The sequence below is a fragment of the Pantherophis guttatus genome, chromosome 1, assembly GCF_059756535.1.
Source record: "Pantherophis guttatus breed Tessera chromosome 1, ASM5975653v1, whole genome shotgun sequence".
In the NCBI taxonomy this organism is placed as follows: domain Eukaryota; kingdom Metazoa; phylum Chordata; class Lepidosauria; order Squamata; family Colubridae; genus Pantherophis; species Pantherophis guttatus.
Window position 1 is genome coordinate 159,020,928 of NC_142063.1, and position 25,855 is coordinate 159,046,782.

The following is a 25,855-nucleotide window of genomic DNA, read 5'->3' on the forward strand; positions in this document are numbered from 1 at the left end:
ATATCTAGATTGGCCCTTTATTCTGGTTCATTGGGAGACAGATTGGTTTCTTTTGTTTCTGCATGACCTTGTGGCTGTTGTAGTTGCAATGGATAGGATATGTCAGGCAAACATTAGTTACTCTGGATCTTTGAAAATGTTATCAATGACATTGGAAACCTAAAATTAGTTAATAAGATACTCAACATTACAAAGAAAGAAAAAGGGGGAGCATAACTAAATTTATGAATGTAGACAGGAAAGATGATTGAAGGACTGGTCATTTTCTGCCATGTTTAAACTTTATAGGACAAATATACCACATTTGCCATGGTATAGAAATCCTTAGCAGTGTAACACACATTTTAGTGCTGTGTAAAGTTTCAGCTTGAACCTTTGATCTGAAAGTCTAAATCAGATATCTGACCTTCAGCAAGTGTTTGAAAAATGTAGAATCTGAGAAACAAATGTATAAAATATTTGTTGATTGAAAGAAAATGTTATGAAAAAAGCAAATAATCTGGGGGATGTGAAAGCATGTGCACCAATGATGCTATACTGTTGTATGAAAACCAAACGATTTGCAATAGATATTAGATAAATTTTATGATGCAACAAGGAATACAACTCTAAACATTAAAATAACAGGATCTCAGTTACTTTTGTTTGATGGGGAAAAATGGGAATGTTTGCAAATTAGCTATCAATATAGAATATAGAAATATAGAATATAGAAAAATAGAGCAAGTATATGAATATATGTGGTTTAGGAAGAATGTGGGAAGAATGAATGAAACATAAAGAAAGAAAAGTGAACTGGCTGAAGGATAAGGGAAAGTTATGGATGGATAGAGTGGATTAGATCCTCAGAAAGAGAGAAGAGAAAAGTTTAACGAGACAATGTATGAAACTGGTGGATGGTGGAAGCAAAGATGGTTTGCAGACATAAAAAGATATAGAAAGTCATAGTAAAATAGTGTTGATATTGTCTCTTCTTCTGATATCGTACTTTTCATTTTTTAAATTCTTTTAAAATTAACTGTACTTTATTTCTGCATTTTACATAATGCTGTTGATCCTAAAACAAAATGGTGTGATGGATATAAATGTATGTATGTATAATCAGTAGGTGATTTGAATTCTTGATTCAAATCGTCAGGTCAACCTGATGCATAAAATCAATTAATCTGAGGGGGTGGGGGAGGAGACAGAGAGAAAGGAATATAGTTGTTGATTCACATACCTCTATGGCATTTGTCACATTTCGGGATTATTGTAAAGAAATGTTTGTAGAAAATAGCATGAGGTGAGGAGCTTTGTTATTCATCACTAATTATGCATCTTTAATATTTTAGTTACCTAGCAAAGGTCTATAAAAGAACAGCTATTTGAAATGCATGAGGAATCAACATTTCCTATCCACAAAATAGGATCAATTATTCAATAAATTATTAGCATTTGGATTAACGTTGAAATATTCAGAAACATTATTACAGCCAGATAAATGAGTTCACACATGTCAGAATCCCTTACCATAGCATGGTTTTCAGATGTGTGTACTGCTTATGAAACTGAATGCATTGATGAAAATACACACAAAAATATGTACGTTAGAATATATATATACTGTATTGTATCCTGGCAAGTTTCAAAAATGTACAGACTAGGACTTACACACAGAAAAATAAGCACCGAAATCCATGCATATCCATCATGCTTTTGGGGTAAAAATTCATTAAAATCAAGGACAAGTGAAACTTTCATCAAATCATAACAGAGTTCTCCACTGAAAAGAATATTTCAATTTAGATAAGACAGAATCATGTATTCCTGATTCCTATGACCATTATAAAAAACAACATTGATTTTAAAAACAACAATAAAAATCCAGATACAACACAAATCACTTGGTCTGTCGAAAACAAGCAAACCATTTGGACTCAATCTAAGATTTAATTACATATATAAAGTAGCAAACAAAGAATGGCCTTCTAAAGATAGCAGTGAAGTCTTTAAACATTAAGATAACAACATTTTTATTTCTCCACAATGTATAATAAACTGCAATCTGAAATATTAAATGATCAGTTTAAACCCATTTGCAATTGAGGACAAAATGGCATAGTGCCTGGCTAGCTAATAAATCTTTTTTAAAAGCCACCTTACTTTATCAAATTGTCCTCAATTACAGGAACTGCAGAACTTCTGGGAGGAAACTGATATCAGGACACAGCTGCTATTAACATCGCTAACCACTGATAAGATTGTCAATTGGTCATTTGTTTCCTTGATTAAAAAGTTGGGAATGGCAAGCAGGATTCATCTCAGGTTGCATACAACTGTTTAGTGATCCTACCAGTGAATTTTTTTTTAAAAAAAACACTCATCAGATGGGATCAGATCTGTTCAGAATCTTAATACTAGGAACTCTTCTGTCAGTTTGCAACACAAAACAGCTATGCCCTACCATTCAAGCAATTATGCATCACTAACCTAGATGCAGAGATGGTTTCTGTGTCTTTAAAACCTGTATTTTACAATAATGAGCATTTACCATGAATTTTAAAAAGAGAGTATACCTCAAGACCAGGAGTGGGTTCTACTTACCTTTACTACTGGTTTGCAGCGGGGTTGCGCGCTCTTCTGCGCACGCACAGAAGCATTTTGGTGACGTCGGGGTCAGTGGGCGGAGCCTCCCGCCGGTTTTACTACCAGTTCTATAGAACCAGTGCAAACCAGAGGCAACCCACCACTGCTCAAGACTGGAGAAAAGCAAGGTAGACTGCTGAATTTAATAACATTGGCCAATATGTTTTGTATAAACTACACTCACTCTTGTCAAAGAGTAATTAAGCAGACCTTGCTCAAGGGAACTTCTGTTTACAGTTCATTTCCTCAATGGACATAAACTCCCTTTATGAATTAACTATTTATTTTTTTTAATCTTGTAACTTATTCAGAAGAAAGATGAGTTAAATTTAAATTTCCCCTATGGGAAAAAAAAAAAGATTAGACAGAAAAAATAATCAGAAAATCTAAACAAGTCTATGTGTTAAAGACACATTATTGGTATTGGGGACTAACCACTTGCAGGAGTTCAATCCTGACTGGTTCACGGTTGAGTCAGGCTTCCATCCTTCCAAAGTTGGTAAAATGAGGACCCAGATTGTTGGAGACAATACACTGATTCTGTAAACCGCTTAGAGAGGGCTGCAAAGAGCTATGGAGTGCTATTGCTGTTAAGGGAAATACAATTTTACCCACAGAAAAATCTACATGATCCGGCTGCCCATTATTTGATTTACAACCAATCTCATAAATTGTTCATAAAAGCAATTTATTGCTTTTATTCGGAACTGTGGTTAAATACTTTCCAAGTTTTAAAAACCCATATATTTACGGTACTTTCTGGAAACTTGTACACAGACACACACAAATCCAGGAAATAATTCAAGCTTCCAACTGAGGCCCTTGAAAAGCTAAAACAAACAGTATCTCCCAGTAGATGGCCACTCGAGGCAGAAATAGATACTTCATTGTAAAGATTCTGATATTCTGTGTGTCGGTTCTCTAGTTCAAGAGCTTCTCTTCAATCCTCCAAGGCATGGGAAGAATTCAGCGACAATATTTTACACAAAATAGTGCATTGTGCTGATTCAAGACAGTCTAGTTGAAGTAATATTAGCAATGAAAGTATTGATGCTTGTAAAAGAAAAGTATAGAAGCTGATTATTGAACCTGGACATAACAAACAATGTTTTGTTAAGTTACTGTTCACAAAGCACAGTTGTCAAGTACCCAGTGAGCTCTGGTAATTTTTGAAAATGGAAAGCAAAAGGGATAAACTTTTGGCTTTGAAACAAAGCTCAGGAATAATAGGACAGCAACCAGCAATAAAGAGAAGTATTCTAGTTAAACATGTGGAAGCGCAGTGCACACATACTGTATGTATATGAGAAAGGGGAGAAGAGAAAGGGGAAAGAAGCAAGGAGAAAAAGAGAGAAACGAGTTTTCTTTTGTTCATATTTTTAGGAAAAATGAAAACCATAATGTCTATCGAGATTCACAGTCATTCAGGCCATAGCTGTTCCAAAGGTACTTTTTCAAGAGGCAACTGGACTTTCTGGTTTTTGTTTGAAAATGTTTCGCTTTTCATTCAAGAAGAGCTGAAGTTTCTAGGATGAGAAGCAAAACATTTTCAAAGAACAACAAGAAAGTCCAATTGCCTTTTGAAAAAACACCTTTGGGATGAAAACCATAATAAAAGTTATTCTAGCTCTTTATGTTTATGTGGCCCAACTATATAACTCATAATTCCTATACACAAAACCTTTATCTAATAAATTATTTGTTTTATTTGCTAAATTAATATCTGATTATTCTGCAGATGGATGCATGACTGGGAGACTTGAAAGACCAGGTTAGGGACAAGTCATCAAGGAGAAAATCTATTTGCATGGTCACTAAAAGTAGACGCTGACATTGATGGGACTTAATCAATCAATATTATCTAGGTGATTAAGGCAGCTCATATAAGGGAACTCCCTTTGTTTTATTCCAAGTAAGTAGTTTGCTCTTACAAAGTGGAAAAGAAAAAGGAGGTCTTGGCTTGCCTTGAATTGTATTGCAAAGCCTGTTGTTTGGCATGGTTAAAAAGAATGGATAACTTTGAAAAACTCAAGGTTGTTAGATCTTGAAGGTTTTGATTTGAGATTTGGGTGGCGTGCTTATTTATGGTATAAGGTCAAGGTTAACCTTGATTTTAAAAATCATTCTATTAGGCAATTGATTAGGCATGTAAGGTGGAAGTACAAAAGAAGGTTGGCTGATAAGATACCTTTATGGTTATCACCATATAAAGCATTATGTAGAAAGGAGATGTTAGTAGAATTTAATGACATATCATGACTTGTTGATATTTGAAGAAAAGGCACTCAAGAAAACAATTAGTAAGTGTGGGATTTAATTGTGGTTGGTTTATAGAATTTTTAAAATATTTAAACTTGATTTTAAAAGGGTTTTTTTTTTTTTTTTTTTTGCTGGAGATAAATCTGAATTGGACTTGAACTCATGTTCTGGAGATGACCACTAGATCACTAAAGTTTATAAAATGTTACTTAAGATGAATCTGGAAGATGAATGCATTGAAGATTTTATGGTAAAATGGATGATAACATAGTAACGATAATGCAGAAAATACTCAAAATGCAAATGCTAATGAGACCTGAAGCCTTTCTTCTAGGTGTTCGAAGCCATTTCTGGATTTTCGGCGTGTTAAATACAATAACAGACTGTTAACAGATGGCTTTAGAGACTAGTTTGTTCTTGGGGTTATCTATTAACTGATTTTTGAAAGTGAATAGATGGTAGGTTGACTTGATGGATAGATAATAGATTTCTACATCGGTAACATCTTTTTATGTAACATAATATGTTTGGTAAATATAGATGGGAAAGTTTATAACTATTTGTAAACCTGTTGTCCAGTGGGGGAAGATATCAGTAATTTGAGATATATTTTTCAGCACTCAATCAGGGTGGATATTTTATGCTTAATATTGATGATATATTTGTTGTTTATTATTTCTGTACACACATTTTTATTACTTTTTGTTGTTGTTGTTGTTGTTGTTGTTTTAATTTGATTTATATGCCGCCCCTCTCCGGAGACTCAGAGCGGCTTACAATGTGCTCAGCAATAGCCTTCATCCTTTTGTATATTTATACAAAGTCAGCTTATTGCCCCCACAACTCGGTCCTCAATTTACCTACCTTAGAAAGGATGGAAGGCTGAGTCAACCTTGAGCCTTGAGCCTTGGCGAGATTCGAACCTGCAGTAATTGCAGGCAGCTGGTCTTAATAACCAGCTTAATAACAGGGTGCCTTAGACCACTGTACTCCCAAGGCTTTTGAAGTTGTTGTTTTTTCTTTCTATTTTGTATTTTAATTTTGGAGACAAATAAACAAATATTTTTTAAAAAACAGTAAGTAGTTTGGGATGAAGGAGATCAAAGTCACCTGGGAAATTTCCATGACTGAAAGTGGACTTGAACCTGACTCTCCTCCCTCTTAATCCAATACCTTAACCATGGTGTACAGTATATACAAGCTATACAGCAGTAACACATGTCTACATCAGCTAGTGTAGTCTATTTGCATACTCAAAAGATGCCATCTGGTGGGCATGAACCACCACAGACTAGCTGCCCTTATAATGAAGCCCAAACTGTGAGTTGTGTTCCAATGAAAACAGAGAGGATAAGGCTTATCTATCGGAAATCATCTTGGTGGCTATATGCTGTCTCCAGAATCAAAAACAATATGTCTTTAATAACAGTTGCTATGGAGCGATAGGAGAAGAGAGTTATTGCCCTCATATCTGCTTTGTGAGTTTCCCTGATGCATCTGCTTGGTTGCTGTAGGACAGAGCAATTGTATTTTAACAGTTTGGGTGTGATCCAGCAGAACAGCTGTGATGTACTTACGTTGAACTCATAAGAATTTTAAGAGGTGAAGTCCAACGTATTTGGATTCTATGTGGACACGCATCTCTTGACAAAGTCCATGCTTTGTGAAGCATATAAATTGGATTTTTCAATGATCCAAGCTTTTCCCGCTATATGTTCCAGTTAAAGCAACAAACGATCAGTCCATTGTAACATCCTTTATTTTGCATACTATAGGGTGTTGGGATATATATATTTTCCCAAGATTACGTTCTGTTTCTGTTGCCTTCAATGGAACTTGTCACAGAAGAAACAGGAGGATAGTCCATGACTCTTCTCCTTTCAGAAGAACAGAATGGAGATGAAGAAAGATGGTATAATCTACATTTCATTAAAATACCAAGTCAAAGGATGCTTTGCAATGGGTTCATAGAGACACCAATCCAAAAATAATCTATGGCTTTTTCCTTTACTTTTTTTAACCTATTATATATGCAATTTTTATTTAATCTTAATTTTTAATGTTATATTTCACATGGTATTTTGCGGTAAGAAAAAAGATAGAAAATGTGATAAAAAAACATGGGAGAGTTATAAATATGTTACTGTATTGCTTTGACTTTTCATAACATTCTGTGAATGAGAAAAGGCAATTTATTACTATTTATTATTATTTATTAGTTTGATTTATATGCCACCCTTCTCCGGAGACTCAGGGCGGCTTACAATGCTTTTAAGCAATAGCCTTCATACTTTTGTATATACCTGCTTAGTAGGGCTTTTGCCCCCCCACAAGCGGTGTTCTATTTTATATAAAGTCAGCTTATTGCCCCCACAAACTGGGTCCTCATTTTACCTACCTCGGAAGGATGGAAGGCTGAGTCAACCTTGAGCCTGGTGAGAATTGAACTCGCAGTAATTGCAGGCAGCTGGCAGCTAAATACTACTTTAACAGTAGTTTAGTCCACTGCACCACCAGGCTCCTTAGTGAGAAACTCTTTCGGAAGCACTTTGAACTCCTCAAACATATATTTGCTTTCCATTGGTACAAGGTGTCTCAGCCTATAATAGTCAGCATTTAAAAATCCATCTCAAACCCAATCTCAGAGCTGGGAATGGAATTCCAAATATGCAAAGTATCACAGAATCTTTTGATTTATGCTTTGCAACAATGTATGTAAATGAGCTATTGATAGTTATAGCTTTAGGACTTCCTCTAACTAACAAACCATAGTTGGATTCATAGCTGTGATTCTCCAGACTTGATAGTTCCACTGAAAAATGATTTGTGCAAGGTGATACGGGATGAGATTTAATCTGAAGTTACACTCAAGTACAGATTATCACAGTGGTTCTCAAACATTTTGATTCTCACACCTTTATATTCTTAAAAACGATAGAGGATCCCAAAGAGCCTTGGTTTATGTGGGTTTTATCTACCGTTTTTTGCTACCTTAAAAATTCAATCTGATAAATTTTAAAACATTTATTCATTTGATTTGGCTAGACCCCTTAAAAGGGTTTTGGGGACTCACAGGGGTCCCCAGACCACATTATGAAAATCACTGCTTTATGGAAATTAACATGCGCATGAAAAAAAATTGTTTTCATCTGTACTCATAAACCACCCACTATTGGGCAGATAGCACAAAAATGTATGATGTTCTTCTTCATGAGCTTTCCTTGAGATAAAACTATCCCAATTTCTGCTTTCCTTATGCACCTCCTCTTTTCCATACTGAAAAGAACGCTGCCACTTCTGCATATTTTCCAATCTCCCCCATCCCAAAAAAGTTAGCTTGGTCCTTTGTCCAACATCTCCAGTTTGCTCTGATTTTGTTCTATGCTTCTACTTTGTGCCTATGAGACTGAGTCATGGAAAGTCATTTTTCTGATACATTTTTCAGTATCGTCTTCCCCATCCAGCTCCATCAGAAAAACACTTGGAAATCCGGCTTTAAAAGAATCCATGAAGTAACTTCTGAGATTAGCGGAAGGAGGGAAGGAGGGAAGGAGGGAAGGAAGGAAGGAAGGAGGGAGGGAGGGAGAGAGGGAAGGAAGGAGGAAGGGAAGGAGGGAAGGAAGAAAGAAAGGAAGGAGGGGAGGGAGTTTTATAGTATATATAGTTCAAGGATTAAATGCTGTGCCCAAGTTCACTTAGTTTCTTCTAGCAAGATTACTGCTTTTAGCCTTATAGATCCAACACCAAGATACAGTGCACTAGTTCTGCTGGGGAAATGAACACATCTCATCGATCAAAAGGCTTAACTGTGAAAATACATGCTACATGCTTTATCCTCCATTATCCACTTTAAACACAGTAAAACAAAAAACAAAAAAAAAACCCAGCTTTGCAGTGCAATACTTTCTCTTGCTTAGCTTACTAAAGAGAAGACATTATTGATTATTGCTCTTTCATTTGAAATCTCTACCCAGAAATGCATTAGTCGTGTTTGCAAAATGACAGTTCTTGTTTGTTTGCTCAAATAAAGAGAAAAGGCAGGATACTCACATCCCTTTCAGGCGTTGCCACATTTTCTCTGTATGGCCTCCTATTGGATACTTCAGAGGAGTGCTGTCCATTTTCTGAGTTCCCTCTGGATCTGTGGAGCCCATGGTCCAAGCTGTCCCACAGCAACTGAATTCAAGTTAGGCTTAGCAGCGGGACGGAAAAGGCTCTTTCCACCCAGCACACATGCCAGAAGATCCGTACATGTTAGATGGCCGCTCCGTTTATCTCTCTCTTGATACCTAATCAGAATTGCAGAGCAGAGGAGCACTTCTACCTTAGTTGCCTCTTCAGCTGGCCAGCCGAATTACCAGCCCCACATGCAGGCAGCCCTTCTGATCTCCCCAATGTTTAATCCACTGAGGCAAGAAAGGTACCACTAGCCAACCGCGGAAGGTCTTCCCCCCCCCACCCCCTGCCATGCACACACACACTTCCCACTACTTGCCTTTGCTACAGACTAACTGCCAGAGTCCTATGCACTGGAACACACCGTTGGCTGTTTGAGTCTATTTTTCAAAATCTACCGGAATCTTCTGGCCATCGCAAAAGAACTGCAATTGCCTAGCCGGTCCAGGAGAGAGGTGGATGCCTGCACTCTGCTGTTCATGAAGAAAGGATGCAATCAGGAAGCAGGTGGCAAAAGCCAATCTCAAACTTGAGCCCGCCCTCTGAAAAGGAACATCTGCCTGGTGCCGCACTTATGCCTTTTCAAGTTGACTCTGAATTGCTTTGCGGAAGGCAGGAGTAGCACCAATGTGCTGAATGAATAGACGGAGCGCGAGCCAGCTTGGCAGCCACGTACTCATCCCCTGCACAAAGGAAATTAGAGCTCTACAGGTTGCCACTGAAGGAGCATGCTCTAATTGCGACTATTCACCTTCTCCTAGCAACTCGGCACAGTAGGCAACTGTCAGATTAACTAGCTGAAAAACACAGCCAGTGCCACACAGCCTGGTCCCTGACTCTTTCGGGATAACAGCGTGCCTGGTTTCAGAGAGGGAGAGAGAGAGAGAGAGAAAGAGAGAGAGAGAGAGAGACGGAGAGAGACAGGGCATGCTGAAAACCGCAGGGCTGGCCAAAGGGGATGGTAACATTAAGTGTGCAAACAAAAAAGCAATCTACAGAGAGAGCTAATTGTTCTGCCAGTCCTGAAGGCAAGTGCCAATTCGGTCTTGACGTCAACCCTAGAATTTCAGCTCCGCAGCCAAAGATGAAGTTTCTGAAAGAGGGGAAGTGTATATGTCTGCTCTCTCATGCTTTCTTTCCCGAGATACTAGCTGGATTTCAGAATCAGACCAGCAGTTGGTCTTGACTTAAAATAAATACTATGCTGGTACCTTAAAGCATAACAAGAGAAGGCATGTTTTGCAGCACAATCAACTTCAAAGGAAAATGTTGTGGGGGGGGGGAGGAGAAGGTTGTTTGTTTGCTTGAAACTTCTATTGCTACAACCTATTTTGGGGATGGCATGATGTTTTCATGTAATCAAAATGCTTTCACAAATTAAAATGCTGTGCATCATTGTGGTTATAATTTCTGCAGCACACAGATAGAGAACCAGCTGAATGTTTTATGATGATTATTATTACCCTCTAGATTGCTCCTGTGGAAAACAAAACACCAGGCTAGGCAGGCAATTGACCTGATCCAGCAATATTTTTCTCGTTATTTTTCAAATCACAAGTACTTCTCTTGCAGGATCACCAAGAGGCCTATCAATTAAGCCCATATAATTGTCTCCCTACCATAACAGGGTGGGGGGGAGAGACAGGACTGTGAAGGGTCTGATTGAGATTCAAATTCAGGAATGATTTACATAGCAAACACTGTTAACGTTATAATATGCACTCGCTTTCCTCATACGGCAGACATGTGGCATATTAAAGATGAAACCTTTTTAAATATTATAACTATTATACTAAAACCAATAGACGTCCTGGATCATACCTGTATTTTATAGTGCTAATGTTGATTTTAGACGTCCTGGATCATACCTGTATTTTATAGTGCTAATGTTGATTTTATGGTTTAGATTTGATTTTATGCCTTACTCCTTACTATTTCATATAAATTATGAGTCTGCACTTCCTTTGCGATCGTCATTTATGGGACCTAAAAGTTTACACTAGCAATAATGTTTATCTTTTATTCTTAAAACATTTTTAGCCTGCCTATCATGCAATATATCCTCAGTTAGTGTGTAAAGCATTAAAACATACTGAACACAGCAGGATTAATGGATGGATGGATGGATGGATGGATGGATGGATGGATGGATGGATAGAAGAAGGAAGGAAGGAAGGAAGGAAGGAAGGAAGGAAGGAAGGAAGGAAGGAAGGAAGGAAGGAAGGAAAATACACACATGCTCCAGAGGTAGGTTGCTACTAGGTCGCCCTGGATTGGGCAAACTGGTAGCGGCGGTTGCGGGAGGCTTCTGCATGCGCAGAAGTGTCACACTCGCGCACGCACATGCACAAGAGAACTGGTAGCCAACTAAATTGAAACCCACTACTGACATGCTCTCTTTGTTCCAAAAGCCAATAAACCATGAGTAAAAGAAAAGTATACTCATGAGATGTCAAATATCAAAACTAAATAGAAACTGTTTTCAATGTGCACTGAACGAAACTATGGAAATAGCATGTAGGAGAACACTGTTGAATGACTTTGGGCATCACACCTTAAAGTGGTAAAGTTAGAGATCTGTTATTCACTTGCAGAATTACCTGCAGCATGTCTTGGGCTTCCTTGAAATTAGGCAAAATGTATCTCCCACGTGTATTTATCAAGAACTTCTCTGAAACCCATGAAAGATCCTAACATGTCATAAAAACAAAAAGCCTGAACGATTACCAAGGGGTGCATCAATACAATTTTTGTGAATATAATGCCTCGATCAAATTCTGTATGCACCTGAGACATGTTGTTTGTTTATTTATTTGTATCCCACCTTTATTATTTTTACAAATAGCTCAAGGTGGTGAACATATTCAACACAACTTCTCCTATTTTCCCCACAACCTTGTGAAGTGAGTTGGGCTGAGAGAGAGTGACTGGCTAAAGCAATAGTCACCAATTGGTGGTCTATGGATCACTGGTGGTTCGTGAAAAAGTTTTGGTGGTCCACAGAAAAGTTATTTGCATTTTTTATATTGCACTAAATCAGGAGTCCTCAAACTATGGCCCCTGGGCTGGATAGGTACAATGAATGGTTGTGTTGCTGCAGAGAGTCTCCCCCTTTGCGGTCTTTTTGTGTGGGTTGGAGAGGGTTAGAAATTTTGGCTTGGGGTCTGCTTTAGCCTCCTGGTACGGGGCTTTGGCCAAAGGCTGGAAGGAAGTGTCGTTGGTGGTGAAAAGCCAGAGGGCCTCGTTCCAGAGGGCCTCGTTCCAGTGGAACTGGCTGACCATCTCAGCCCACTGAGCTTCCAGGCACCAGTACCTGGCCTTGCACTCCCACAGGTCTTCCCTCTGCTTGGAAAGCCTAGGCTCCTTTAGTCCTCAGTGAGATGCTTCTGCTGAGCCTCCTTCTCAGTCAGATCCAATTTGAACTAAGCCAGCTGTTTTATCAACTCTTTCTCATGGTGGCTACTTAGCTCCAACAACTGCTTCCTGTTGGGGCACTAAGGAGCCTGGGCAGGCAAGCGAGGAGAGGCTGGGAGGGGAGGGGTGAGTAGAAGCCAGTGAGGCACCCCTCAACATGAGTGACATCAAGTTGACCATGCTCACCCAGTCATATGACCACCTAACCACACCCACCCAGCTGGTCATTAGGTAAATCTTATTAGTGGTTCATGGGATTTAAAATTATGAATTTAGTGGTCCCTATGGTCCGAAAGGTTGGTGACCCCTGAGCTAAAGGACACCCAGCTGGCTTTCCTGGCTAAGGCAGGACTAGAACTCATGGTCTCCCACTTTCTAGCCTGTTGCCCTAACTGGCTCTCGTTTCAATTAGTCATTGATATTAACAGATGTTTATTTGCTTATACAGCAAATTCTTGATCACTTAAGGTAAAAAAAACATTGAACTTAAAGAGAAGAATAGGCTGCTTGGATTATCACTCAAATGAATGGAAAAAATAAAATAAATGAAAGCAAAAAAACAAACAAAGCCCCAAAAATGTGAAAAATGAAGCTAACAAATGGAGAATTAACCTAATGATTTTTAACAATAAAAGAAAACCAGAGGAAAAATGAGAAAATGAAACCATACTTCTTCTTAAACAGCCTTGAGTTTATACTGGGGGGAGTGGGGAGCAAGTTAAATAATACTTTTTCAATGTTTAGTGACTTTTTGTGTGTGCCTACCTATACACAAAACATCTGTTGGTGTCTGAAATGGAATAAGCTTATCCACATTTATAACTAGATATGCAATCTGATTTTAAAATTGCTATCAGCCTCATTGCTCTGGTCTTTCAAATGTAAAATCTATATGGAGAAGATTTTTTTTAAAAAAAAATTGTGCAGATCAAATACCATTACAATAATGGTATTTTAACAGGCTGGTTGCAGAGTCAGGGAGTACATAATGACAATACCTTGGTTAAAGCTTTCAAAAAATGAGAAATTTAGACAGATCCGTGTCTAGGATGACAGTGATTTTATTAATTCCCCGTTAAAGCTGAGACAGGCTGCCAATCCAAATGGCACTAACCCAGTTAATTAAATCAAAAGTAGCAATGAATCAATGTTCTTTCTAAAGAGGAGAAAGAAAAGAAGAAACAATAATTCTAAGAGGCCAAAAGGGTTGCATGTACTGATTTTCGTCTCCTATCTCGCTGAGAAAGCACCCCAGGATTTTGGCTTTGCGTCTTGCTGCATTGCATATTGTAGTACCGTTTATTTCACACAGTTAAAATCAAATTACTCTTCAAACCCAGCAGTGTAACAACCAATCTTGTTCTGTAAAATAAAAATCTGGTACCAAGTATCTCAAGTAGATACATACCCCATACACAAGCAACCCTTTCAAAAATTTCTGATCATCTCTAGCTTGCATACACATACTTACGAATACAGATACAATACAGTGGCATTTTAGATCACTACAAAACAGCCGCCATCTCAATAAAATTGATTAGTCTTGAATGTAACTTTATGTGTCCTACGAAGAAGATTCCTGTGGCGGAGAAAATATGTGGCGACAGTGAGTAAAAACTGAGCTTTGCCTGGGAAAACAGGAAAGCATAGAATCATAAAATTGGAAGGGTCCTTGGAAGTCTTCTATTACAACTCCCTGCCTAAAGCAGGAGTTCTTATAGCAAGGTTGTCAAACTCGCAGCCTGCGGGCCAGATACGGCATGTGCTGGCCATGCCCACGCCTTGTTTAGCAAAGGGGGGGGGAATCGTGATATGTCATGTGACACCGCCATGATGATGTGAGTTTGACACACATCACATCCCAGACTAATCTTTTCTTGAAAACCTCTAGTAATGGAGCACCCACAATTTCAGGAGGCAAGTTGTTTCATTGATTAATTATCTTACTGTCAGGAAATGTCTCCTTATTTCCAGGTTAAAACTCCCTCTGATGTGCTTCTACCTATTGCTTCTTGTCCTGTCCTCAGGTGCTATGGAGAATAAAGCAATACCTCTTCCCTCTGACAATCCTTCAAGTATTGGAAGACTGCTATCATGTGTCCCCTAAGCTTTCTCTTCATTAGGTTAAACATACCCAGTTCTCTTAACTGTTCATCATATGATTGGGTTCTAGGCTGCATCAACAAAGAAATAGCCTCAAGATCACGGGAAGTTATTTATACTACATTGGTGAGATCACTCTGGCAATGCCGCATCCAGTTCTGGTCACCACAATACAAAAAAGATGCCAAAGCTCTAGAAAGAGTGCAGGAAAGAGCAATAATGACAATGAATGTAATCTGTACAGAATGACTATGGCAATATGTGACACCTGAACTAAAAAGAAAAGAAAAGAACTCAAAACTTAAGACTCTGTAGATTTTTAAACAAGAACCTTACTTTTCTAATCAGTACTATAATTTCATATTCAAGTCTAGAAATTACTATAATGGTTTGCACTTCTACTGGAAAAAAAAACAAGTCAGAGATTCAGTCAGTGGTGAAATCCATTTTTTTTTACTACCGGTTCTGTGGGCGTGGCTTGTTGGGCGTGGTGTGGCTTGATGGGCATGGCTTGGTGGGCATGACAGGGGAAGGATACTGCAAAATCTCCATTCCCACCCCACTCTGGGACCAGCCAGAGGTGGTATTTGCCAGTTCTCCGAACTACTCAAAATTTCTGCTACCGGTTCTCTGAACTGCTCAAAATTTCCACTACCAGTTCTCCAGAACCTGTCAGAACCTGCTGGATTTCACCCTTGGATTGGGTTCATATATATATATATATTATTAGAAGGTCGACGATCTTCATATGCCAATTATAAGCACTCCAGGCTGGAATGGGCTTCAGTAGGTAGTCCTCCTTACAACTGCCATCCAGATTACTACAATACATTAGTATACTACTGTAGGAAATGACCAGGATGACCCCGAGGGAGGAATCAAATACGTCATTAGTCAAGAGTCCCTTTGCATACACAAGAAATCTAAGTCCAGCCCACCTTGAATTCCTTCTATTCTTAACTCCAGTCTTGACCCTTAGTAGTTCAGATTCTTGTAGAGAGCTTAATTTTACACTAAATCTTTATACACATTTTAATTGCTCGGATCTTATGATTTCCCTGGTACTTGACATCTACTACCATTGTGGGAAATGAGATGCAGACTGTAAGTGATGAAGAATGTGACACTTAGAAACTCAGTTGAGGTTTATACAGCTTACAAAATACGTAACAGTGGTTTCAGAACAACTGCTTTGGGTGCTAGCATGCTACTGACCTAAATTCAAGGCACCAATAATACCATTTAAAGTCCTCCATGGTTTGCCAGAGGATAATAAACCTTGAACATTCTGAAGAGGTGCAAGACAGAACTCAGCTATGGTCTCTGAGTTATAGAATGCTTTCTTCTAGAAGCTAAATTGTGATTTTAAATTTCATTTTAATTTGAAACTCGGTTTAAAGCCAGTTAAAACCTGCCAGGTAGATCCCTCCCCAAACAAAATCAGATCTGTTAATGTTTTTTTTTTAAAAAAAAACACTCAAAGAAGGCAGTCTTTTACTATACTACTACAAAAAAAATTCATTGTGGGTGTGTTCATTGGAACCTTGAAAGTATTTTCCAGGAGATTCCACCTTATGTTAAGAACTGGGTTTTAATGACAAGAATTTGGTGATTGTAAGATGAGCAATTTGCCATTTTGTTCATGATATCCATGGTTGTTTGTTTTTTTTAGTAGTGATAATTACAGTGGACAACATTTTTATAGTTTATGGTGACTGTACAGATTTATTCTATTGAGCATTTATTGATTCTACCTCATTCTAAAATCTATTGCTCTTTGAGGAAGTCAGAAATACTGAAATAAATATATAGAGAGATTGCTAAATGAAACTAAGGTTACTGCTAATTTAGTGAGATATTAACAGGGAAGCAGTAGCCAGAAGCTTTGCCTAGGCTAATATTTGTCTAATGTAGCCCCTTCAAATACTCGTTTTGCACTGTTCAAAGGAAACAAGAACATGTTCCCTCTGGCTGCATTACATTTCCACAAGGACCATAGCAACAAGGAAAACACTGCCTGTATTTATAAAAAGGCTGCAAACACAGCAGATGTCATAGAAAAAAGAAATTCTATGCAGGCTCTTGATGGAGAGATTTAGATTACATGGTGTATCTGTGCTTACATTCGGCTTTATGGTGAAGTGTTTTGTCACATGACTGATCAGCAGGGAAAATTAAGCAGCCCATTCCTCCTCTTTTAGGAAGCAGGAGAGAAATTGATCTCGTTCATATCTGAGTTGACGTACATTTGGATATTTGTGTGTCTACAAATTTTATAATGCACTTCATCTAGCATCATCGTGGCACACAAATTGCACATTAAACAATCATAAAAAGGCACTGCCTGCTAAAAATAAGTAGCCAACAGAATGACCACGATGGACAATAATACGTACATCCATTAGTCAATATGGCATCCCCAAAAGTAAAGAATCTTTTTACTTTTTATTTGAAGTAAGCTCCATTGAAGACAATGGGACCAACCTCCAGATTGCTATCCACATAATCATTTAATTTCCCATAATCAATCTCTTTGTCTTTGTCTTCTTCTTTATCGTCAGTCTCTTTTTCTTGCTTCTCATTAGTTGTTTCTTTGTCAGCTTGAATGTATCCTAAGTCAGTTTTTTGGTCATCAAGTTTCAATTTTCCATGCAAGATTGTGGTCATTTCCCTTATTTCCATTTTCAATGATAAGCACATCGTTTTCAACATTTCCTTAAGTTCCTGCACCATTTTGTTCTTTCTAGGTTAATATTATTCGAATTGAAGTTACGTTGTAATCATCTTTTTTTTTCCCCCAAAGCCAAGACACTTGTGAACAAACAAAGCCTCCTTAAAAATTCTCACATGCTGTTATCCCTTTCAAGGTCCAAGTTTCTTTTTTTTTCTTTCCAAAAGAAAGATTCAGTGTTGCAATAATTTTTTTCTCCTGAAAATGGCTCTCTGCAATCCACTATTACAATCAACAAGCTGGAAAAGTATCCATTTTATTTGCTGTCAGCTTTAAACAATTTTTACTTATTTAATTTTTCTTCTTCTTTTTCACCTTCATATGCACCAAATCAGTTTAAAATTCAGTCCAGATTTGCATAGTTCAAATTCAACGTTATATTCCAATTTAGTTTCAATTTAAAGTCATTAACCGGTCCTTTCTGTTACAAGTTTTTCTTCCTTCTTTATCCTTCCTCCTTTAGGGTCTTTTCGGGTTCTTAATTCTTCTGATTTTTTTTTAAAGTTCTCCAAATATTTAAATCCAAAAAAACAATTTTCAGATCGGGTTTTATCACTTTATAATTTCTGCCTTAATCTCCTTTTTCCATCTCTTCCCATGCCTATTAGCTGCTGTTATCATGCCAGGACATTTAAAATTGTTTTTAAAATCCTCTTTTTTTCTTTCTGTCTATGAATTAAATATCATTCATCCAGCATCAATATTCCGCTCAATTCTCCACTCCTCCACAGTGCTTGGTCCGGTTGCCCCAGTTTACTGGCAGTTGTAATGGCCGCTGCCCCCCGCTGCAGAGTCAGAGAGAATTTCCTCTGACCTCCGAGGAACTTGCCTGTTCCTCTTGGTCTTCCGAGGTGCCTCTCTTTCTTCCCTGTCCCTACAGGACAGATCCGGTCCAAAGACCCCTCTGCAGTGGTTCGTCAGCCCGGCATTTCGCGGAGCTCATCAGAGCCCACTAATTCCCGACTGTCTCGCCGCGATACTTCCGGTCGAATCCAATCTCTTCCAAGATTCATTGGTAAAGGTAAAGGAATCCCTGATTTTACTCCGCTAGTCTTTGCTGATTCTAGGGGGCGGTGCTCATCTCCATTTCAAGGCCATTGAGCCAGCCAGAAAGGTTGTTGAGGCACGTATTTATTGGCCAGCAAACAGGCAACTGTCTGTCTGTCTGTCTGTCAATTTTCTGTCCCTGGATATTGGCCACAAAGAGCAAGCATTTGGTCACAAACTACAAACATGCTTGTGGTCATGACCTAGTGCCATGATGGCAAACCTATGGCACGCGTGCTGGAAGTGGCACACAGAGCCATTTCTCTGGGCACACCAGCCACTGCTCATTGCTCTTCCGGGTTCCGGCATGCATATGCATGCCAGCCAGCTGGTCTTCACAGGAGTGGGAGCACCGGAAACTTGAAGACTAGCTTCCTGGCACTCATGCTCACGCCATGAAGCTGAACTTCCGGTTTCTGGCGCATGAATGCACGCCAGCCAGCTGGTCTTCATGCATGCATGCCAGAAACTGGAAGACCAGGTGACCAGTGCACATGCGCAGCCAGAAACTAGAAGCTCAGCTTCCCGGCAAGCACATGCATGCTGGGGATCTGCTCTTCCAGTTTCTGGCGCTCCCGTGTGTGCATGCCAGGGAGCTGCTCTTCCGTTTTTCAGTGCTACCCCACGTGCATGTGCATGCTCCCGTTTCAGCACTCAGTGCCAAAAAGATTCACCAACACTGCCCTAGTGTTTGAATACATCTGAAAACAGAACAGCTTGGCTGAATTTTGGGGTTAATGATAAAACTGACTATCTAGAAGTGCTGACTGACTTGGATCCAAATCTATTTTAATAGATGGAAACCCATACTGAAAATCTTTATTGACAAGCTTGCCATCTAAATGGCTTCCCAATGAATTTTGGATCACCAAATATCACGATCATCTACATTCAGAATAGCAGCCTTCCCCAATCATTTGGATGGCTGTTCTCAGAATTTAAATTTAACTTTGCTTTATCTAATTTGATAAATAAACAAAATAAATTGGCAGCCTTTGGCTAGGAGGTATTCTGGCAATTGCAGTCTACCACATTTACAGGATGCTGGATTGGGAATGGCTGCTCTGTAGTACATCAGCTGCATTTATACTTGGATCTCTTGCTTGCAATTTAATGTATACAAAATTGAAAATATTCCCAGTGGATGACTTATATGGTACAATTCTATTTTTGATATTTTTTTTCTTTATTCTATCTATGCTAGATTTCTAAGCCACCTGTTTATCTACTTCAGAGTATTTTCTCCATCCTAATTAAATTCCAAAATCATTCTTGATGCATTGCTGTATAAATTATTTTCCAGAAGGCCACTGAGATCCCAAGATAAAATTCTTTACCTCTGGTTTTGAAAAGTTGCTTTGAAGTATTGTAGCACTCCCTAATTGTATACCTATGTATATAAGAATACGTTTTTATTGGGACTCAGTAATAATTGCGTGTAAATTGAGGTATTGTAGGGAGCTACAGCCAAGTTTGATTAATACTAATGGTAAGTTCCAGTAAACACAGCAAAACCTATTAATTTCCATAGGAATAGTTACAAACCAGCCAGAGACTATATTCACTGAATGTTCAAGAAAAATAATGTTTGCTGCTGAGACAGCTCATTTGACCAGAAGGCTATAATCTAATATCCAATTATCTTGGCTCAAGTCTCATGAAATTCAATAGGACTTGCTTTTAAGTAAATAGGACTACAATTGTACAATAGAAATAGTTTTATCTAAGATAGCTTCACAGAATTAATAAAATTTATGGGTTGTGTTTTGTTTTATTAGTAATTTTAAATTCCTGAATATTATAATGTCTTTCTAATGTCTATAGATTTTCCTCTTTATGAAATCCCTCTCCTGTTAAACTGCACTCTTATTTACGCTTGTGTTATAGTAAGCTGTGGTTTCATGATACCAAATATAAGGAATCACAAATGGAAATACGTCTTTCTGTATGAAACCCTATCTTCCCCATATACTATGTAAAATAAATTCATTCTTTGTTCAGTATAGTTTGTCTTTACCTTGAGTTAACTTCTGGAGTTGACCGTGGCAATTTGGTGCTCTCCAGATGCTTCAATTCTCATCAGGCCAGACAATGGGTCCAGAATTCTGGAAGAAATACAAAACCTTTGGAGGTCACCAGATTACTCATCTCTCTTCTAGCACAACTAAAAAAAAAATGACAAAAAGTAAAATTTCTTGCAAGTGGAACTCACCTTCTGGTGATTTTATGAACAATAATTTGCAAAGAGCATTACCTAAATGTTGAGCTTCATTAACAAAGGAATATGAAAAACTAGCAGTGAGCAGAATAGAATCTGGAGCTCTTTATAGTTTATACATGAAGAAGAAAGATAGCTGGCTGTAACCTGAATGTAACTATTTCTTTTAGCTGTCACGCCTAGTTCTCAGTCTAGATGTAAGTTTCTCCCCTGCATAAATATAACCAGTACAAAGTGTATATGTGTTACTAAAGACTATATCAGAAATTCAGAACCACATAAAGCAAGAAATTTAGTATGCTGTCACTTTTAAGTGTAACAATTTATGCAAGCAAAGAATTGGCCGTAAGGATTTAATATCTTAAAGACTTGGAAGAATTCTATTGGGAAAGCAAACTTGGCAACTTAATCTATTGCAAATTACCATAATTCCAAAATTAATTTCAATATAGCCACAGCATAAATCATATATTCATGTGATAAAGTGGCATCTGATGGACAGTGTGTGCTTTAAAAAAGATGAAAAATCATTAAAAATAAAGAGTGCTATATCTCCTCCGAGATAAAAATCACCAAACAATAGAACTTACTCGGAAGCAAGAATCAAATGGCGTCTGGCTGGCTTGCATTCAAAAATTTGGGAATAAACCTAAATGTTCTCCCTGATACCAATAAATAAAAATAAGTAACAGATTTTCATTTTTACAGTATCTATTTCATCTATATTTATTTATTTTTATTATAGTAAATTTATTTGCCATCCGTCTCAACTACAAAGTGACTCTGGGTGGCTTACAATATTAAAAAAAATAAAACAATGCAAGCATATGTATAAAATGAGAATGAAACACTATAAAAATACGAATCTATTGAACATTTTAAAGAAATATTCCATCATTTCCCTAAAATTTTAATACAGAACTAACAGTTACAATTAAGTCTTGACAATTCTTGATGAATCATCAAGAATTGGATTTTATATTAATACAAGTAAGTCTTGATTCTGCTGTACGACGGCATGGAAAATCGCTATCTTTCAATTCAGCATCTTTTGAGAAAATCTGAAAAAGTACACAAATCTTTTCCCTTAATTTCCAGAGTTGGAATTGGATCAGGCCTTGCTTTCTTTCAAGGAACTTTAAGGTATGAAGATGGCCTAGCTCAAGCACTGTAGTAATTAGTATACACAGTAATTAACACTGGTGACATAAAAGATTTTTCCAGGAAAAGAAATAACTTTCAGGCAATTTATCTTATCACAACATAAATTTTTTGACTGCAAGTTTATGTTGAAAAGAGAGAAAATGTGTGTGCGTGTGCATATCTTTGTCATGCTTTGGTGTTTGTGTTTATTCAACAGTCATGTTTATAGTCTGACTATGGCAGCTCGCATATATAAGTTATCCCTTCTTACTGGGGGCCACGTTCACACATGCACATTAATCACCCAAAAATCAGGACTGTGGTAGCATCTTTGCACGCTGACAAATTTTACTAAAAAATGCATAAGCTTTCATGAGCTACAACTCATTTTGTCAAATGCGTGAAATAGCTAAGCTCAAGTAAGACAGTTGAGGGGAAGGCAGGGTGGTTACACAGATTGCAGTTTTCATGTGAGATAGATGACAAGTATCTGATACAGCTGATTAACAGCTGTAATGTGTTATAAATGTCTTAGGGTGGCCTTCTGAGAAAGCCTGATGTGCTGTATTTTGATGTGCTGTATGCCAGCAGTTTCTCACCCAATTTTGCTGGTAAAATTTTGTTACTCCAAAGCAGCACTTTTGAAGCCTATAATGGAATATCCTGGAAACTTAAAATGCTTTGATATTACTCTGTCCTTGTTTTAAGTGCTGATATTGAACTTGTGACCATTAATTGTCTTGCACAAAGTTTGGCTTGTTTGTCTTGCATAAAACCCAGGGGCTGTATTGGCAGATGATGGAATGTATGTATCACATTAGGAGGAAACCATACAAAAGAGCCTCTAGTCTTATGTATTTATGGGTATGTCACCCAGTACCTGAGAAAGTGCTACGGTTTTGTATGGGTTGTTGCTTATTAATAAAGCATTTGAGTGGCTTGAGCTATGGAAGATAACTGTTGGCATTCTGTTATTCTGTTTTCGTGTTCTATCTTTTACTAAATGGGAATTCATCTGTCTCTACTGATTCATCTATCCATCTCATTGGGTGAGAAGTTCAGTCTCCTGAATGCCTGCTTTTAATTCCATTGGTTGAGCAACTCTGATAAGTGGGTCAAAATAAATATGGCTATAGTACAGCAGAGTTCCCCGACCTTTCTGGGTTTGCGGACTGGCCGGGGGGAGGGGATGGTTCTGTGCTAGCACCATGCAAGCGCACGCGCACGTAGCTCCAGTGGTGCTATTCAGCCGGTTCTATCCGGTTTGGGTGAACCGGTAGCGGCAGCTGTGGGAGGCTCCGCCCACCCGTCATCATGTCCCATTTTTGATGCTCTGTGCATGCGCAGAAGGTCCTGCGCATACGTGGAGGTGGCACATGTGCTCCCATTTGCGAACCGGTAGAAAATGGTAAGTGAATACCACCCCTGTGCAGCTCCATTTGCACAAGCGGCAGGCACACACGCCCACCACTCGTGCAAATGGAGTAGACACACCCACGTTTCCTTGCTGCACATGCAAGTGGGGATGCTTGCATGCGCTGACCTACCACTTCCACGGCCCTGGTTCCGAAGGGCTCAAGGCCTGGTAGTGGGCCATGGCCCGGGAGTTGGAAAACCCTGTAGTAGAGAGCCTGACTGTAGATGGTAGATTTGGTGTTGTGCTCTAGGTGTAAGCTGAAAGCATGTTCATAATTCAGTAATTTATAATATAAAATCATAGAAAGTAAGTATTGGAAGTAACTTCTGAGACTATCTAATCCACTGTTGACAAATCCTTTGGGCTCGATGTGTCAAAAATTTGTAAAATGCCTAACTTCACTCTGCTGCCACGTCACTTCATCCCCCCTGAATAAAAGAGAAGGAATTCTCTATCTCTGCTCCAGTTCTCTCTCTAGGTCACCCAAAACAGTGGCATTCAGTGGCAGTGCCAAGGCTGGGCCCTAGCAACACTCATGTCACTCAAAAAGGCCACCTTGTACCCCATGACATATGAGTCTTGGAGAACAATCTGCAGCCCAGTGCTCCCCAGGATCTACCACACCCCATCTAACCTTCAAGGCAGTGGTGAAATCCAAATTTTTTTACTACTAGTTCTGTGGGCGTGGTTTGGTGGACATGGTGTGGCTTGGTGGGCATGGCTTGGTGGGCGTGGCAGGGAAAGGATACTGCAAAATCTCCATTCCCACCCCACTCTGGGGCCAGCCAGAGGTGGTATTTGCTGGTTCTCTGAACTGCTCAAAATTTCTGTACCGGTTCTCCAGAACATGTCAGAACCTGCTGGATTTCACCCCTGCTTCAAGGGGTTCTCCTTCTGTTGATAGACTGCTGCGGCCTATCGGAGGTTGTTCCAGGTCAAGTGAGGCCTTCATTCTTGAAATGCTTTCAACGGGGCTCTTCAGCAGCCTCTGTAGCTTCCAAAAGGTGTGTGAAACCATAACCCATTCTTGTGTGATTATCAGAGACTCTGGAGGCCATACGACTTCTGGAGACCATGATAGAGCACATTCCATTCTTGCGCAGCTCCTACAGCCTCTGCAAATTGTGCAAAAATGGGCCCTGCTTTCAAGAATAGTTGTTAGGTATTATTGAACACTGGCATCTCACTCTAAACATTGCAGCATAGATTTGCTGTCACTGATCTAGTCTAATCACTTCTCCAGTGCAGGAATCCACTACTACAGATAGTCCTTGGCTTGTGACTGTAATTGAGCCCAGAATTGCAGTCATAAGTCATGCTGGTCATTAAGTAAGTCATCACATGACAGACCTGATTGTACCTTTTTTTTTTTCTTTACATGAACCTATTGTTCACAATGGGTGCTTTTTGCTGGAAACCAGAAGTAAAAATGGGGAAAAAATGTCATAAATTGTGGTCCACCATCCACAGGACACTGCAAACAGCCATAAATTCAGAGCAGTTGGACTAAATGCAATCATGTGACTGTGGGGGGGCAGCCTTTGGAACTTCAAATCTGGTCATAAGTACCTCTTTTTTTTAGTCCGCCATATCTTCCAATGGTCACTAAGTGATTCGTCAGAAGTCAAGGACTACCTGTATGGCATCCCCAACAGATAGCCATCCAACCTTTATTTAAATTTGTCCACCAAGAGTCCCTTCCCAAGACAGCCTGTTCCATTGCTGAACAGATCCCATTGTCAGGAAATTCTTGATATCCAAAAGAAATCTGCTTTTTCATAATTTAAATCCATTGTTTCATGTCTTCTGGAACAAACTGAATAGTTATGTCCCAATTTTATCTGTCAGTCCCGCGGTCTTCTCTTATTTTCTCCAGGCTAAACATCGATTCTCCTTTTTTAAAAAAAAAACAACCAAAAATTAGAACTATCTCCTCATCTTCTTGGTTGCTTTCTGGAGAACTTTGCATGACTTTCACCACTTATTTGACCAGTAGACAATGTGTTGAAGCACAAACAATAAGCCTATCCATCACATTAATCATGCAGTGCTTCTTCTCTTCCGTGAGTATCAATCGGAGTTTGTAAGGAAACGTTCTCCAAACGTATATAGGAGGAAATTCCTACAGTAAAGGAGCAGGACTTGAGTCAGCAAAGGTCTTCCTTAAACGTAAGCTTTTCTTCAGTGTAGACTCTTTCTTATGAACATCTAGCAGTCACTTGTGATACATAAAGCAGTACTAGATGTGTCTGCTGGGGGATAGGGCTGCTGGGATGACTACTCCAGAGGTGGGTTTCAGCAGGTTCTATCCAGTTCTGGAGAATCGGTAGCAGAAATTTTGAGTAGTTCAGAGAACCGGTAGTAGAAATTCTGACTGGCCCCGCCACCATCTATTCTCTGCCTCCCAAGTCCCAGCTGATTGGGAGGAAATGGGGATTTTGCAGTATCCTTCCCCCAGAGTGGAGTGGGAATGGAGATTTTACAGTATCCTTCCCTTGCCACGCCCACCAAGCCATGCCACGCCCACCAAGCCACACCCTCAGAACTGGTAGTGAAAAAATTTGAAACCCATCATTGGACTACTCATTCACTAAATGCACAAAAGCATTTATGTAAACCACCAGGGAGAAATCTATCAGTACAAAATAGCTACAACAGGACAAGCACATGTGTTTTTTTTTTTCATGTCACACAAAGTATTACCAGATGCGAGATTGTT

At 38.9% G+C, this 25,855-nt stretch overlaps 1 protein-coding gene across 2 annotated transcripts in view; it reads right to left on the reverse strand.

Moving 5' to 3' along the window:
- Positions 1 to 9,838, reverse strand: part of PDE1A (phosphodiesterase 1A) — a 171,215-nt gene extending 161,377 nt beyond the window's left edge. For both annotated transcript variants that reach the window (XM_060688050.2, XM_060688051.2), the window contains exon 1: positions 8,938 to 9,838. In XM_060688050.2, the coding sequence (XP_060544033.2) occupies positions 8,938 to 9,041 (104 nt within the window). In that variant the 5' untranslated portion in view covers positions 9,042 to 9,838. The remainder of the gene's footprint in view (positions 1 to 8,937) is intronic.
- Between the last annotated feature and the right edge of the window lie 16,017 nt (positions 9,839 to 25,855).